Raw genomic sequence first — 16,822 nt, 5'->3', positions numbered from 1 at the left:
TAGATTTTTAAATTGAAAATCCAAGGTGTGAAGAATAAAATACCTACGTAAAAAAGTGATGAAAAATGCCGGTTGTGTATCGAAGCAGTTGCTGAACTATAATTATATTTTTACTGTACGGTATATACTGTACATGTATAAACACATTGAAGATCGCATAAAACACTTATTTCATAAAGCACGTACAAAAGTGCGACGTATAGGTTACTCTGACACGTAAAAAGCGACGAAAAATCGGTTTTTATTTTTTAACTACGGCCCACCAAATTGAAAAATCTGAACAAAGTTTAGGACAATAGGAGCAGTGATATGTTACACATGTGTTGCGCCGGGGCGTTTTCACCGCAGGCCACCCTGACGCAAAGGAGTAGAATAATAAGACACAGACGCACACACGACACAACTATATTTGGTACATAGGGCAATATCGGTTATAAAGGCGCGAACCGCATGTCCGAACGCAATGGCGTTTGGTTCAGGACAGTCTTCCTGTCGGCCTCCCGATCGTCCTCTTGAAGGGAGCCGACCTTCTTCTATCTTCAGCTGCGAGCACCAGCAGGCAATGCACGGGCCTATACCCGGTGCTCGCAACAATATGTTACGTACAATAAAAATATAATTATAGTTCTGCAACTGCTTCGATACATACGCATTTTTATGCGTATTTTATTCTTCACAACTTGGAGTTTCAATTTAAAAGTTTGAAACAATTCCCTAATATGTGATTCGGTAACAGATATGCCTGTGATTTTTTCAAATATTTTCATGCACTAGTAGGTATAGGGGAAATTCGACAAGAACCTGATTTTCAATTCTTGCCCCTTACTACCCCCGAGTCGACAAAGCTGAAACTTGCCATAAATTGTATTTTTAATAAGCTTTCGAATCGGGAGTCGAATTTGGTTTAGTGGCACATTTGACCATCTTATCCGGCCATACCCTTTTCCTCATCTCTAATTTGGCAGTATTGAAAACTTGTTGTTTGACGCAACGCATTACATTATCTGGAAAGTTTGTATCATTTTCTAAGTTAGAGAGGTGAGCGTTCTGTATATTTTGCAATTTTCTTTTAAGAAGATATTTAAATTCCTAGTTCTTTTTCATGTTAATCTGTTTCATTAGAATAAAAAACAGAGGCGTACTATCAATTTTTCATGAACGAAATTACTACTGCCTTTTTCAAGTAGGGTTTAATTATACATTCAGTCAAAGTTTTCTTAAAACAAACCTATTAGGATATTTTCAACTAATACAAAATCAGAGTGCTCTCTCTATGAATAGATCAAATGCATTTTATGTTATCGTGTCAAAAGTAATTATTCCTTTGGATATGATGTTCCATCATGTATAGTTGTCATAATATTCTGCCAAGAATCTAGAATGTGGATATAATGTTTTGGATTATTATCGTTTATGTAACATGTTGGGAAAATATACAAACTTTCCATATGATATGATAGGAACAACGACGTAACAACAGCTATTAATCGGATATTAATACTTTTGTTTTAGCTACAACACTGATACAGTATAGTTCCTTAATTGTTTGGTCAAATTTCAGTGTGGTAGTTTACTTATCATATTGATGAAAAAATATTGTACAAACATAGATCCACAAAGATTTTTCCTCAAATTCTAATCTTTTAAACTTGCTCGTTGAGTGGCGTGTATAGATAGATGTAATCGCGAAAGTTCGCGAACATTTGTGAATGTTCAGAGTTCAAACCAATGTCGGCACATCAAAGGAAATTCGCTGTTCGTGCACGTTCCGTGGAGACAAATCGCTTTTTGGTCTCAAGCATATGTTTGGTGGAGACTCCCGGCAAATGTTTCAACGCAAAAGTCCAAAAACGTTTGTCAAAAATGCGTTATTAGTGGACACTCAGCTTAAGGGAGAAACCACCCCCTTGTATCTTAACTGTCCTTTTATTTTTACGTATACAATACCTCTAAAATTACAAAAGATATCAAGAATGATCTGTAAATCCGTAGGAAATTTACAGTTCGAAGCTTTTTTCGGTATCTTTTGTAATTTAAGAATTATACAGGGTGTCCCAAAATTGCAGTACTTCCTGCAACCTGCAATATCGTGATGCAAAAATACATTGAAAAGTCCTTTACCGTTTTGAGATCCGAGTCTTCGTTCTCGAGATATTAACAGTTGAATATTAGCCTTCGAAGTTCCGGGCTGTGCAGTTTAAAGCCGAAACAGCTGAGTACGGAGCAGTGACCCCTAGCACGCATGCGCATGAGATATACGTAGATACAGACCCACGCACACAGTAGAGCCGGCTGGTTCAAACCATGAAAATGGATTAGCATGGTTGGCTCAACTGTGTGTGTGAACCGTATGTACACGCGCCTCTTGCGTGTGCGCGCGAGCGTGCGCTACTACGCGATCAGCTGACTCTGCTTTAAACCGCGCGGCCCGGAACTTGGACCGTTAATATTCAACTGTTAATATCTCGAGAACGAAGCCTCGGATCCCAAAACGGTAAAGGACTTTTCGATGTCTCTTCGCACCATAATATTGCATGTTCTGTGAAGTCCCCCAATTTTGGGACACCCTGCATATTAAATGATTCTGTGGAAGCTGATTTCGACTACAGCTGATCTAGTTTCTCAAATCTGAATCACAACAGTATTACTGTACTGCCGAAAAATTGTATGGCTTCTATTGGCGTTACAGTCCCAAGCTTCAAATAGTCAAGTTGGGTCAAGATGTTTTCCAAACTTAATTTTTGAACTTCGTCAAAAAGTACTTGTACATTTGTAAGCTTACAAATTGTGTTGTAAAACGTTCAGATGAAAAACAAGCATAAAGTGGATGTCCTCAAGATGTCGTATGCTATCTATGAATACCATTTTGTTTGTTAGTACAGTTTTCATATTATGGAGGATCATTACTTAGACAGCGAAATGATAAATATACAGTTCAGGTGTGGATATACGAATGGAAATAGTAGGACCTGAATCCTTTAAACGTTTCCTACTGGCGTTATCTAAAACACATTGTCTACCAAAGATCAGTAGCTAATATAGTATGTACATATGAGATTTAAAGTACATATAAATACAGCGAATTTTCGAATACTGCCAACACCTTTTTAACGCACAACTATACACTTCTACAACACAGGAGGAAAGCATTTATGCACCTATGTTTGTAGACCATGGTTTTATCAATATGATTGGTAGAAATTGCTGGTAAAGTTTGGCTAGATGATGTAGGAACACCCGGCATAAATTCACATTGGATCGTCTGTCGGAAATTTATGTAAAGGAATATTTAGTGTACTGAATACGTTGTGCGCAATCGTTTTTACAATACTGATGAAAACTGGAGACATACAATGTCGCTTAAGCGCAATATTTTCTGCTTTCTCTGTCACTTTCTTTATCTTTTCGGCTTGTCTGGCTGTTCGGTGGTAGCTTTGAGAAAATTTTCGGAGGTGTCTCGGAACAGTGACTAACGGGGTTGTGCGTGTGTGTGTGTGGGTGATAGGACTTGGACATGCTGGCTGCTCAACTCAACGAGCTTGGTGTGTCACAGGGCCCAGAGGCCCCGCCAAGGCCGAACAGACAACATAAAGGCTCTGCTGCATCGTCAACGTCAAATTCCGTTCAACCTGCAAGCAGCAACGATCAGAACAACAAACAGATGCCGCAGTCTTCCAGTATTCTTGATCAAGTAAGCGGTTTAATCACACATAATATATTATATGGTCGTTGCTATTACGTATATCTGGAGACGCTTTTGAACGCGCGTGCCTCGTCGTGGTAATTCACTCTCTCACCACATGGACTGCGAGCACGATGAGATAAAAGACGGGCACAAAAGTTTTAAATATAGTAGAAATATTTCAGGTCATAAAGATAGATGAAGCTATTTAACTATAGAATATCTGGAATGCGAAATGTGGGTATTAGGAGCTGGACCGCGCTGTTGAAAAGAGATAGTTGCACTGCGTGGGATGCTGTTTCACTATTACACACGCGTATGGACGCCTATACCCAAATTTACTACAGGATAGTGTATAATGAAGGACAGACACCCATCCAATGCCACTCTCTCAACCCGGCCTGTCTGGGGTTTTCCGCACTGTGCTCGCATTCCAGATATTTTATAGTTCAATGGGTGAAACATCCTATATAACAATGTACGTTATGCTAGTTCATGCGATAAAAATAAATGTATTATAAATACTTGAATGTTAACAGTTATTTAAACAGTGTTCAAAGGTTAAACCAAAATAATAAATGACAATTAAAATGTGAACTATAGTTTACATTACATTCCTATATTAAATAAAATGAAAAGTGAATAATAAAATAAAAAAATAAAAAATAAAATACTAGTAAGAGAACCCCTCAGTGACAAGTCGAAATTATTGCAGGTATAAAGATTTCTGCCACCGCCGTTTAATCATAGTGGTTCACTTACTTCACTTATTATTTAATCTTTTTGTACTGTTCAAATAATTGTTACGTACAACTATAATAATTTAATTTTTATCGCACAAAGTAACACATGTATTGTCATATGAAGGGTATATTCTTCAAGTAGTACTACCTACTGAAAGTCAACGAATTTTAAAGGCTAAAACTAAAGATCAATCTAAAACTAAGCTCGACTGCATAATACGGCATTGTGATCAAAATCCCTGGCATCGGCTGAAAAAATTGAGGTATTTGGTTTGGAATAGAGCAGGCATGTCCGACTGGACCGATTGGGAGCACGAGCGGGCGCAATGATACCGCGGGCGTACAAGGGGTGGGGAGAACTGTAGTAGTGTGTGGTGCAGGCTCGTTGGACCCATAGGCTGAAATAACTGTCCCTCGTGGGAGCCCCAGTGTACGCTATTTACAAAACTTTCTGCGAATACGCAGAACTGCTGCTAATTTTGAAATGTATGAATTATTTCTTTACAACATATTCTGCAGTTTCGTACCCTTGATTTTATTTATTTATAAAGAAAAAGATTTGAAAGTCCCATTACTTTCATTAATATATGTGCACATAATTTTGAAAAGAAGAAAATGAAAAAAATAAATGAATGATTCAAATAAAAATTTATATAAAAAAGAGATACAATAGAAAAAATAATACAGTTATAAAATAGTTATGAATTGTGTATAAAAACAATTCAAGTAAAGGGGCCGTCCTTAAATTAAGCAAGAGTAATTTTGGCGATTTCTTACCCCCTCCCTCCTCCAGTATAAGAATTCATAAGATTTGATATTGCAACCCCCTTCCTACGTAATATTTTTTACATTTAATTTTTTCAGTTATTAAAATTCTTTTAAAGGTTTATATAATTCATTTAACTCGGTTTCGGGAAATTTAAACTAAAACTACTTTTCTGGAACATTAATGATAGAATTTATATTTATTGAAAATTGGATTAAAAAATATTACGTAAGACGCTACCAGACTCCTCATCCCCCGTAAGAAAACGTAAGAAATTCCCCCCCCCCCCCCAAGCCTTACGTAATTGAAGGACGACCCCAAACTACTCTGACAGCGAACACTAGACCCCCGAAGAATCCCAGTCATTACAGCCAACCCTACGGGTATGAGCCTACCCGCACACTACTACAGTTTCCCCACCCGTTGTACGTCCGCGGTATCATTGGCTCCGAGCTCAACTCTCACGTGGTCTAGAAACGACGATGGCCGCTCGTGCTCCCAACCGGTCCAGTTGGCTATGCCTGGAATAGATGAAGGAACTGTTTCACCGATTCGATGAGAGAGACGCGGTTACACTTGAAGATAGACAGATACATCTGATCTGCCACACAACGTGAGAACGTCGCACGAAATCCGTAGCGTGCCATTGCTTTCTCCTCAAGCCACATTGAAAACCAAACTATAGTAGCATCACATAATATGTATGTAGCTTGTGTTATAGTCACAATAAAAAATAGCCCGGATGATTTTTAGCCTAATTGGCTTTGTACAATTTTTTTCACATAACATCAAGAAAGTAAATGATTAGGAACACAACATACGTATTTAGCCGGATCCAGACCTGAATGCGTATACGCTGAGCAGGCTGAGCGCGCACGAATGACGCATGCGGAGGGGTCGGAAGTGCCATTGTGTCTTTCTTCACCAACTTCTGCGCTTAGCTTAGCCCACTCCGCAGTGGTAAAGATGGTGTGATTAGCTAAATCAGGACTGTCGAACTTCCCCACTCCGAGAGCCGCACGTGTCGGGCCCCGGGTCAGCCGGTTCCCCCACTTATTTCTCTCCAGGCGTTGCACGAGACCCGGCAGGGAGAGAGTGCGGCACCGGGAGGAGAAATTCACCAGAGTGAAGTAGGTGTGGAGGGGCCGTTCTCCTACGGCTCTACGGAGCAGGCGAAGAGGAGAAGGAGCCACTGCGGCTCGGGAGCCGCTAGTTCGACACCCCTGAGCTAAATAAACACACAGCTCAACCCTCCGAGTCATCCTGTTTACCAATACAGGGTGATTCTCCAGCGACGCCTGTCAAAGAGGTGCCACCTGGTACCCCGTGGCGAGGACAACCCCCCGCAGTGCTTCACCGAATTTTATGGGTTTCGACCCTAGAAACGGTTTTCCAACCATTAAGAAGTCAGAAATGTCCAAGAGTTCCGCATTTCTCATCAGATCTTTGCGAAAACGACGACAATTGATTTCTTATGTTTCGCTGATGAAACTAACACCAAGAACAACGTAATTCGGACCATATGAAGGACATTTCATTAAAAATTGATTTATATCATTTCATGCTGAATTCGTCAAAGTAGTCTCGTGTGGTTTTTGAACACAACAGCGAATCGGTCAGGCTGTATGAATTAAGAACAATGCAGGGTGTAGTGAAGAAAAGAAAGACAAATTATTCAGTAAAATAGAGTATAGAGAATATAATTTGTAGATTTTTGATTAACTGTTTATGACAATATTAGCAATGGATTAAAATCATTCACATAGATCCATTCTTCACGATTAAAAAAAAAAGACGCAAGCCCATACCTTCAATAATTTAGGTCAGTAAAATTAATTTCTGTAGGCGGGTTTTGTATAAATCATCAAAAGCAGGTAACTTTGAAGATTTGTATTTTTTAAACAATTTCGAATCTGCAAAAATGAGGACTTAACCCTCCCTAGTTTCATATGGACTACCATATATTTCAATATCATGAAAATCCGAGACATCGAGGATCTTAGAAAAGTATCACATCTGCTTCTATCTTCCACGCTGAACGCAATGCACTCCAAACTCCCTTTGATGTGCGGAAGAAAACTGACAACGGTCGGCTCAGGCCATGTACCTTCGCCAGCATTCACGAGTCGGGTCGCATGCGCCGAGTCACCACGAATGACACATCCACACTAGCATATGCGTTCACGCTCACCCTTTCCGACGTAGAAGCATGCGGTCCTGGCTACTATTTCACCCGTCCACGTGGTACAATACGAAATGTAAAATTTGCGGCTAACTGCCGCGGGCGCGCCCACCGAAGGGTTAAAGTATAGAGAAGATAGTTTGAGAAGTGCAAAAAAAACCAACGAATTTGATTTAGTGTCCAAGGAAGAATCCGAGGAAGAAGTCTCCCCAGTACGTCTACCATCATCGTCAGCAGTTGAGAATTCACATCTAGAACCATCAACCTTGAAGATGCAGTTGCATGTTAAATTGCCGTCGCTAGCATCCATCTGTGATAGAACTGGGGGTTTCGGACAGAGCAGCGGCAGCCATTGCCAGTGCGGTACATCAAGATGTTGGATTGATTACACCATTAGACAACAGCAAAGTAATTGATAGGATGAAAGTATTAGGTTGGCAAGGATGAAATTTGTAGTTAAGAATATTGCCAACTTTAACAGCGTTTTATTTGACATTGGCTTAATATTTTACCGTTCTGTTTTCTGGTTAGAAAGTTTCATATCTCGCCTGTTTAAAGAAATCATTGTAAGCATTACAAAATATTAAAAACTTTTTTTAAAAATTAATTTTGTTGAAAATGGAACGGTCGGAAATTCGCAATATTATGAAGTGTGAGTTCTTACTTGGAACTAAGGCATCGCAGACCGCGCGAAACATTAATAGTGTATTTGGCTCTCGTGTTACTACACAGCAGACAGTATCAAATGGGTTCGCCAAATGTCGTACAGGTAACTTTGACCTCACAAATGAGCCACGCGGTCTCCCAGACTCAAAGGTCAATAATGACGAAATAAAGGTCACCGTTGAGTCTGATCCATCTCAGAGTGCCTATGAATTATCGTCGAAGTTTGGTGTTAGCCAACAAACAATATTAACGCATTTAGCTCAAATCGGTAAAGTGAAAAAGTTGGATAAGTGGGTTCCACGTGAACTGAGTGAAAAAACAGAAACAAAAGCGTTTGGAAGCTTGCTCGATGTTGCTTTCTCGTCACAAATCTGATCCATTTTTTAATCGAATTGTCACTTGTGATGAGAAATGGATCCAATATGACAATCGCAATCGTTCAGCACAGTGGTTGGACAAGGATGAATTACCAAAACACACTCCAAAGCGCAATATTCATCAAAAGAAGCTGATGGTGACTGTTTGGTGGTCTAGCGCAGGTGTAATCCATTATGATTTCATGAAACCCGGCTCAACGATCATAGCAGAAACATACTGCAACCAACTGGACGAAATGATGCAAACACTTAAAGCAAAACAGCCTAGATTGGTCAACAGATCGACTCCTATCTTGTTGCATGATAACGCTAGACCACACACTGCAAAAATGACTGTAGCAAAACTACAGGAATTGGAGTTGGAACTTCTTCGTCATCCTCCATACTCACCAGACCTAGCCCCCACTGACTACCACTTCTTCTGCAATTTGGACAACTTTTTAATAGGAAAACAATTTAATTCCGACAATGCTGTAAAACAGGCCTTCCAGGAATTGATTGACTCTCGTCCGCCAGGGTTTTATACCACCGGCCTGAACCAGCTTCCGCTTAAATGGCAAAAGGGTATAGACAATATGGGTGCATACTTTGATGAATAAAATAATTCCTTATATTTGTAAGTTATCAACCAACTTTGCCTGTTTTTCTAGAAATTTCATCCTTGACGACCTGATAAGAACAGAACGAAAAAGGAATCGAGAAAGGCTTACTGTTAAATCGCGTCATGAAACAGATGAGTTACAGAATGTTAGAATTAAAGGCTTGTACTTTGACGGAAGAAAAGGTCATACTATTGTACAGGAAACAAAAGGAACCAAATAGTATCGCAGAACCATCTCAGAAGAACATATCTCTCTTGTAGAAGAACCTGAATCAAAATTGTTAGGTCATGTTACTCCGGAATCAAGCACTGCACTTAATATTAAAAACAGCATTGTGTCTTCCTTGCAGGAAAAGCAAATAAATATTACAAATATCACAGCAGTGGGATGCGATGGTACTGCTGCAAATACAGGGAGTACTAATGGAATTATTTCCCTGCTTGAAAAAGAAATGGGAACACCCCTGCAATGGATAGTTTGCCTCTTTCATGGAAACGAACTCCCTTTTCGTCACCTCTGCAGATTTTTAAGCTGCAAGACTACAGGGCCAGCGAGCTATGCAGGAGATATGAGGGACAAAATTGGTAATTGCGAAGAACTTCCGCTCGGTAACCTTAAATTAATCCAAGGATACCTGCCGGAGATACTAATGGTAGTAAAAGATTTGAGCACTGATCAGAAGTACCTTTTGGAAATATGCCAGGCAATTTCTAGAGGCATATGTTCTCCTAATCTAGCAAAAAGGAACTCAGCTAAAGTTTGTCATTCACGATGGCTCACAACTGCAAACCGCAATCTCCGTCTGTACATTGGTAGTGAAAATCCTTCAGAAGAACTCTACATCTTGACTGAATATGTAATGAAAGTTTACGCTCCCGCCTGGTTTAATATTAAGCTCAAACCACCTTGCGCTCATGATTCTCAGCATCTATGGAGACTGATTAAATTGGCGCGATACCTTCCACGGCATTTCTTGGATATTATTGACCCAGTGATCCAGAGGAATGGCTATTTTGCTGCTCCTGAAAATCTCCTTTTAGGACTGCTTACAGATAAACGCAAAAATATTCGAGAATTGGCACTTCGACGAATCTTGAAGGCAAGAACCATTCACAATGAAGGCATTAGGAAGTTTAAAATTTCTGTAATCGACTTCGACGCTAATGACTACGTCGACCAAATTTCATGGCATAATTGTGACATCACTGAGCCTCGGATGAAACAACAATTTGAAGAAGATGAACTACGACATCTGGTAGAAATAACTTCAGAAAACTGCACGGAAAAACATCTGCCAATCAAGTTTCCACAGTTTCCTTGTCATACACAAGTGGTAGAGAGGGTGGCGACACTCGTAATAGCTTCATCCTGTTGTCTGTGGAGAAACTGCAAGGGATGGATTCATAGTGGTTAAGATCGAATCGCAAAAATTGATGTCTTCTTTTGAAACGAAGAAACAGTTTAGTTTAAAGACATTTAAATATGATTTTTCATGTTTAATGATCTAATTACATCTAACATTTCCATTTAAATAATATTTTTTCATTATTATTTTGTGAATGAGAAAATAAGGAAATCTTCTGAAATGATAGTTTTTATTAGCTACTGCCAATCCCTCTCCTCTAAGATTATCGGTACATAATATTAAGCAAAATTATCTGGTGGAAACAAATGGTACTCATTATTACTGAAAAAATCACGAAAAGCGCACACAATCAGTAAATATTAATTTTTGAAAGGCTTGCGGCACATCAAAAAATTTGTTGCTCCCGTTCCAACTTTGGCAGCTTAAATACCATTATAAAAATCAACTTTTGCCCACTATTAGAAGTCATGGATAGTACAAAAATATTTTGCGCCTATATTTCCTTCCACCCTATTGCACCCTTTTTCGGACTTGTAACATTCAATATCCGTTTCTTATAGGTTTTCGTGCCTGAAAACGAATCCGCAAACCGTTTATTGCCATCACCCTCAGTTTTTTGAGAAATTCGATTTTGAACAAAAAAAACTGCAAATTTTCTAATTATTCAAATTATTATTATTATTATTATATAATTAGTCAAATTATTCTATAAACCCTCCCGAATACAACGCTATAAGTTATTATTGGATTGTGATCATTTAAATATGTTTATACAACGATCAAAGGGAAAAGGACACCCGAAATGCACCCATTTTTTAAGATATCTTTCAATTTATTTCCAAAACTAAGGGTCCAGGAGGAAATCTAACTATTCCAAGAGATGCAGCAGATATTTTTCCATCGGAAAGCATCAACAGAAGTGGTAAGTCACGTTTTGTTTTCAACACAGAAGCGAAATAATTTGGCAAAACGTGCGGCGCCGACAGTGGTAGTCACGCGCGTTAAGCGATTGTGTTACGCTGAGCGCCGCCGTTGACTACCACTGTCGGCGCCGCGCGTTTTGCCAAACTATTTCGCTTCTGTGTTGAAAACAAAACGTGACTTACCACTTCTGTTGATGCTTTCCGATGGGAAAATGTCTGCTGCATCTCGTGGAACAGTCAGATTTCCTCCTAGACCCTTAATTTTGGAAATAAATTCAGATATCTTCAAAAATGGGTGCATTTCGGGTGTCCTTTTCCCTTTAATCATTGTTTAAACATATTTAAATGTTCACAATCCAATAATAACTTATAGCGTTGTATTCGGGAGGGTTCATAGAATAATTTGACGCAACGAGCAACCGAATAAGTATTACCGTTTCGACACAAAAGATGTTCAAAGTTGAAAATTTGTAGTTTTTTTTCAAAATCGAATTTCTCAAAAACTGAGGGTGATAGCGATAAACGGTTGCGGATTCGTTTTCATGGCACGAAAACCTATAAGAAACGGCTATTGAGTGTTACAAGTCCAGATGGCTGTCAACCTGTGTTGTAAAGATCGGGGCGATCCCTTCCAGCCCTAGTCACTCACTACGCCATTATCCCCACTCATTTGTGGCTGCTGCTCTTACCGTCGCTCTTGCCTTCGGTCGCAACCACCCGCAGCTGCTTTTCGAAGGCAAGACCAAAAGTTGAACAACCGTGCATTATATGGAGTAGATAACATTAAAACTGAATTGGACACCGTTATTTGTCTTCCAGGCTTTACCTGTTGAAAGCGACAGCGACGATGATCTCGAAGATGCAGGAGGAAATAATGCGAGAAATGATGGTACTCTCCTCGCTAGTGATCCGCCGAAACCTTTGTGAGTAGAAATCAAATTTATCAAACATTAAATAATTAATCAAATTGTCAACAATCTTTCTGTCGATTTCGAGGAAAATTATGTTAAATGCCCGCTAGTTTATTAGCATCAAATAAATATGAGTATTTGTTAATGGCATATACTTAAAAGTAATGTACTTAGTGTACTTGATATTGATATAAATGTATTTGTTACATTCACATTTATTTAAACGCCATAAATATTTCTGAAACTATAAAAGCCTGAGAAAAATTTAAGTAGTGAAACTTACACCGTTCAAGAGGAGCCGATAGTAATACTTTTCGAGATCCTTACGAAATACGATGGTTATGCCAACGTTTCTCAAGGGTCAATAGAGTAGTGACTACGCACAAAGTTATTACAACAATTTTGTTAGTTAAGTCAGCTAGTCTCTTGGTATAGTTCGTGATTAGTCTTGTAATTATGTAAGTTACTAACAAGGGGAGGACGCCATGAGGTAGACACCGATTCTGATGAGTCTTGGCACGCTGGATCTATGTCGAAAATAAGTAAACAGGTGTCCGAGCGTTTCTGCCAATGGACCTTAATAATAGAGATATTTACATGGAAATTATTAAAAATTTCATAGTGGCCGTGGGGTTTTAATGGGTAAAAATCCCACACTACCCTGGCGCCCCCGGGGGATTCCACTCTGAAGGAGTCGGGATGCCTTTTGAACATTTCCCCAAGTTAAAAAAAATTTTATAAAGTTTTTTTTCAACGTGGAGACATCTTCAAAAGGCACCCCGACTCCTTCAGAGGGGAATCCCCCGTGGACGCCAGGGTAGTGTGGGATTTTTAACCACTAAAACCCCACGGCCACTATGAAATTTTTAATAATTTACATGTAAATATCTTTATTATTAAGACATAGATCCAGCGTGCCAAAGCTTATCAAAATCGGTGTCTACCTCATGGTGTCCTCCCCTTGTAAGCTTTATTATAGTTCCAGTTCTCATTCTTTTGTTTTCATACGTTTCTGTTATTGTTTTATTTATATTTTATTGTTTGAACGTCTCTTATCTTCCGCCCTCTGTGAGTAATCTAACCAACAGTATTTGTTACAGTTTGTAATTCCAATTACAGACTGACTACAATTTTTTGTAAATAGATTCATGTGTAGTCTTGTTTATTATGATGCAATTTCTGATTCCGGTTAGAAATTCTATTTGTTCAGTCTGTTTTTTTTATACTGGACTGGTAATGACAAAACAGGGACAATGCATCACGTGTAGACAGCATGAAGAGAAATTAACACTTTGTGATGTCGGCGTATTTTCGTGCCAAAAGGTTTTCCACGTGTTTTCACATCAACGTTTTTTAGAAGGTACCAAAAGTATTGTTCGAGTGTTCCCGAATGTTTGCTTTGAGAACAAACACCAAACATTATGGAACCCTTGGACAATATTTTCGACGCTTTTCGAAATTATCGGCGTGAAATCACGCTAAAATCATGCATAGGATATAAATCCCAGGGCGTAGAAGCACGCCGACACTATTTAATCAAAGTGTTAATATTGAATGATTCTGTAATCCATTGTACAATCAGGGCCGTTCCTGGGTTTTAGCTGCCCAGGTGCAAAAACAATATTGCCGTCCTTATTAATTTAATATTTTTTAATTAAGAATTTGATATGCAGTGTTTACTTTTATATCTATACAGTGGCGGACGAAAGAAAGTTTACAACTTTTATAATTGCATAACTTTTTTACAATTGGTTCAAACGACATGAGTGTTTTTTTGAGAAGCTAGAAGGATTAGTTTGCTAAGTGATGCGTTACGTCGTTTTGAAAAAAAAAATGCAATTTGTCGGAATAGCAACAAATAAATAGTAAAGTTTGGTTTTTAACCTTTTTTGAGCGTGTAATGAAAATTCAAAAAACCTGTTTGTAGATTGAAGTAAGTTGTATATATTCCTAAAGTTTCATTAAAATCGGTTAACGTTGCTCTGAGCTACAAACCTTTAAAGATCGCAGAATAAGGTCGAAAATCACTGATTTCGGGAATTTCCGAGATTCTCGACCTTATTCTGCGATCTTTAACCGTTTATAGCTCAGAGCAACGTTAACCGATTTTAATGAAGTTTTAGGCATGTATACAACTTACTTCAATCTACAAACGGGTTTTTTGAATTTTCATTACAGGCTCAAAAAAAAGTTTAAAATACAACCTTTACTATCTTTCTTGCTATCCCGATCAATTGCATTTTTTTTTTAAAATCGACGAAACACGTCTAAGTAGCAAACTAATCCTTCTAGCTTCTAAAAAAAAACTCATCTTTGGACTAATCCTAAAAAAGTTATGCGATTTTAAAAGTTTTAAACTTTCTTTCGTCCGCCACTGTATATACATAATTTTAAACAGTTATCATGCAAAAGAGTTTCGATTATTATTCTTATTACACAAAACTTTACATATAATAAACGGCCAAGGTGCGGGGGCACCTTCTGCACCCCCGCCAGGAACGGCCCTGTGTTGCAATACTGTCCAGTTAAGGGCTCTGTGAATCATCACTCCCGGGGTTTTCGTTTACCTAGATCAGAGACCAAGTACACCTGGGATCTTGACGTCAGAGAACCAAGAGGGATAAAGTCGGCGCTCGTAATAAGTCAGTCATGCACCACTGAAATTTTCATGTTCTCCATTTATTATTGCAGTTTCATGAAAGTGACACTAATGAATTCTTGAGATTTTCTTGTTTAAAATGAGCCCAAATACGACGTTATTTGGACTGTTTTCAATGCTACGGCATGAAAAATTGATTTACAGAATAGGGTAATTGTGGGAGAGACGCCGCACTTTATGCAAAATTGTCACCGTGTCTAAATCTTTCAATGGGAATTTTTTTGCAAGGATAGATATTATTCGTAGAACATCTTGTGCTACTACCTTGCATCGGGATAAATAAAAAATTTAATATTTGTCACCCTTAAAAAATATGATCAGGAAAATCTCAGGAATAAATAGATAAATTGAAAATTTCTGTACTTGATGGCTCCCTACAGGAGCCGAGCTTATTGCTCTCGGTTCTCGGTCACAGGTTGTGCGTTGTTTTGTCTCGCTCACTTTGAATTCAGTTTTCTTGGCAAACGGTTAAAGGCTCACGTTGTCGGCAGATTTTGGCGTTATTCAAATAAAAGATAAAATTTCGAATCAATTTTTCGAATAATTTTCGAATAAGGATTGGGAATAAAACAAAGTTATTCGAGAATAAAGAATAAATCAGCGAATATTCGTGACTAACGAATAACGTTACAGATTTATTTGTGATTAATGAATAATTTTTCGCCGAATAAAATCGTCATTCGTTATTCACGAATAAATCCTGGGATTTTATTCATTATTTTTTATTCGTTGTTCGAAATAAAATTTGTCCAAGCTGATGGTCGGGATGCAGACTTAACCGGGAACTATTGAACTTCTATGAGTATATTTGTAATTTTGGAAAACTCTTTATGAGATTTAAAAACCATATATGGCTTCTTTTCTCTTAGCTCTATAACACTTGTATTAATTTTTCTCCGGCTCCTATAGTTTCGGATATATGTAAAGTTAAATAAACTGTTGCAAATAGTTCTGGAAATTGTTGAAAATAGAGACAAAGTTCTTTTTCGCCTTTTTAAATTTCATGTCATACTTTAATGTACTCACGCTTCATCTACTCGTGACTCCTCGCATATAGCTACAAATATTGTAGTTCCCACTTTCTACGCAATCACACACACATGTGTCGTACCAAGCCGACAAATACTACACTACATTCCACATAAGAGCGGACCTACGCCCCCACCGATTTGCGACCGATCTGCGCAGCGCTCACGGATCTGACACATCCGATTGGTCGTAGCACTTTCCGTGCCGGTTTCCTACCAATCAACAGTATATCCCTGCGCGAAACGAGTCCGCTCTAAAGTGGAATGCAGTGTACAAAACCTATAGCTGCAAATATTGCGTTATCCATTCCAAATGTATGTAATGTTACATTCCAAGAAATGTGGGTGGTCCCTCTGCTTTGATTATTTGAGAGTTCCTATTTGTGTCGTAAGGAATCTAATAAATTCTAATGTATTAAAAAAGAATTTTGTCTTCTATTTAGTCGCTATTCTACAGGTACCGCAAAGTAGTATAACTAGGCCGGTTCTAACGCAAATTTGAGTTTTGAGGGAGGGGGAAATCCAAATTTGGATTTGAAAATTTCGAAATTAACTATTAAACGTCTATCGTACCACTTTGAACGTCTATTGAACATCTATCGTACCACTCTGAGCGTGTATTGAACGTCTATCGTACCACTCTGAACGTGTATCGAACGTCTATCGTACCACTCTGAACGTGTATTGAACGTCTATCGTACCACTCTGGTCGTATATTGAACGCCTATCGTACCACTCTGATCGTGTGTTGGACGTCTATCGTACCACTCTGATCGTGTATTGAACGTCTATCGTACCACTCTGAACGTGTATTGAACGTCTATCGTACCACTCTGGTCGTATATTGAACGCCTATCGTACCACTCTGATCGTGTATTGGACGTCTATCGTACCACTCTGATCGTGTATTGAACGTC

The 16,822-nt window shown here is 38.6% G+C and overlaps 1 protein-coding gene and 1 long non-coding RNA gene across 13 annotated transcripts in view; one reads left to right on the top strand and one right to left on the bottom strand.

The window, feature by feature from the left end:
- Positions 1–7,843, bottom strand: part of LOC143378562 (uncharacterized) — a 397,603-nt gene extending 389,760 nt beyond the window's left edge. Inside the window, exons 1-2 of the long non-coding RNA XR_013088291.1 lie at positions 6,413–7,843; positions 6,009–6,170 (exon numbers count right to left, since the gene is read on the bottom strand). This is a non-coding gene — a long non-coding RNA (uncharacterized LOC143378562). The remainder of the gene's footprint in view (positions 1–6,008; positions 6,171–6,412) is intronic.
- Positions 1–16,822, top strand: part of Msn (serine/threonine-protein kinase msn) — an 88,858-nt gene that overhangs the window by 33,227 nt on the left and 38,809 nt on the right. For 10 of the 12 annotated variants that reach the window (XM_076830255.1, XM_076830254.1, XM_076830253.1 and 7 more), the window contains 2 exons: positions 3,506–3,691; positions 12,127–12,230. In XM_076830255.1, coding sequence (XP_076686370.1) covers positions 3,506–3,691; positions 12,127–12,230 — 290 coding nt within the window. The remainder of the gene's footprint in view (positions 1–3,505; positions 3,692–12,126; positions 12,231–16,822) is intronic. The other 2 variants (XM_076830252.1, XM_076830251.1) reach the window with 1 other exon arrangement.

The sequence above is a fragment of the Andrena cerasifolii genome, chromosome 2 (genome assembly GCF_050908995.1).
Source record: "Andrena cerasifolii isolate SP2316 chromosome 2, iyAndCera1_principal, whole genome shotgun sequence".
NCBI classification, from domain to species: domain Eukaryota; kingdom Metazoa; phylum Arthropoda; class Insecta; order Hymenoptera; family Andrenidae; genus Andrena; species Andrena cerasifolii.
The sequence above is the reverse complement of the archived record's forward strand: the minus strand, read 5'-3'. Positions and strand labels throughout refer to the sequence as shown.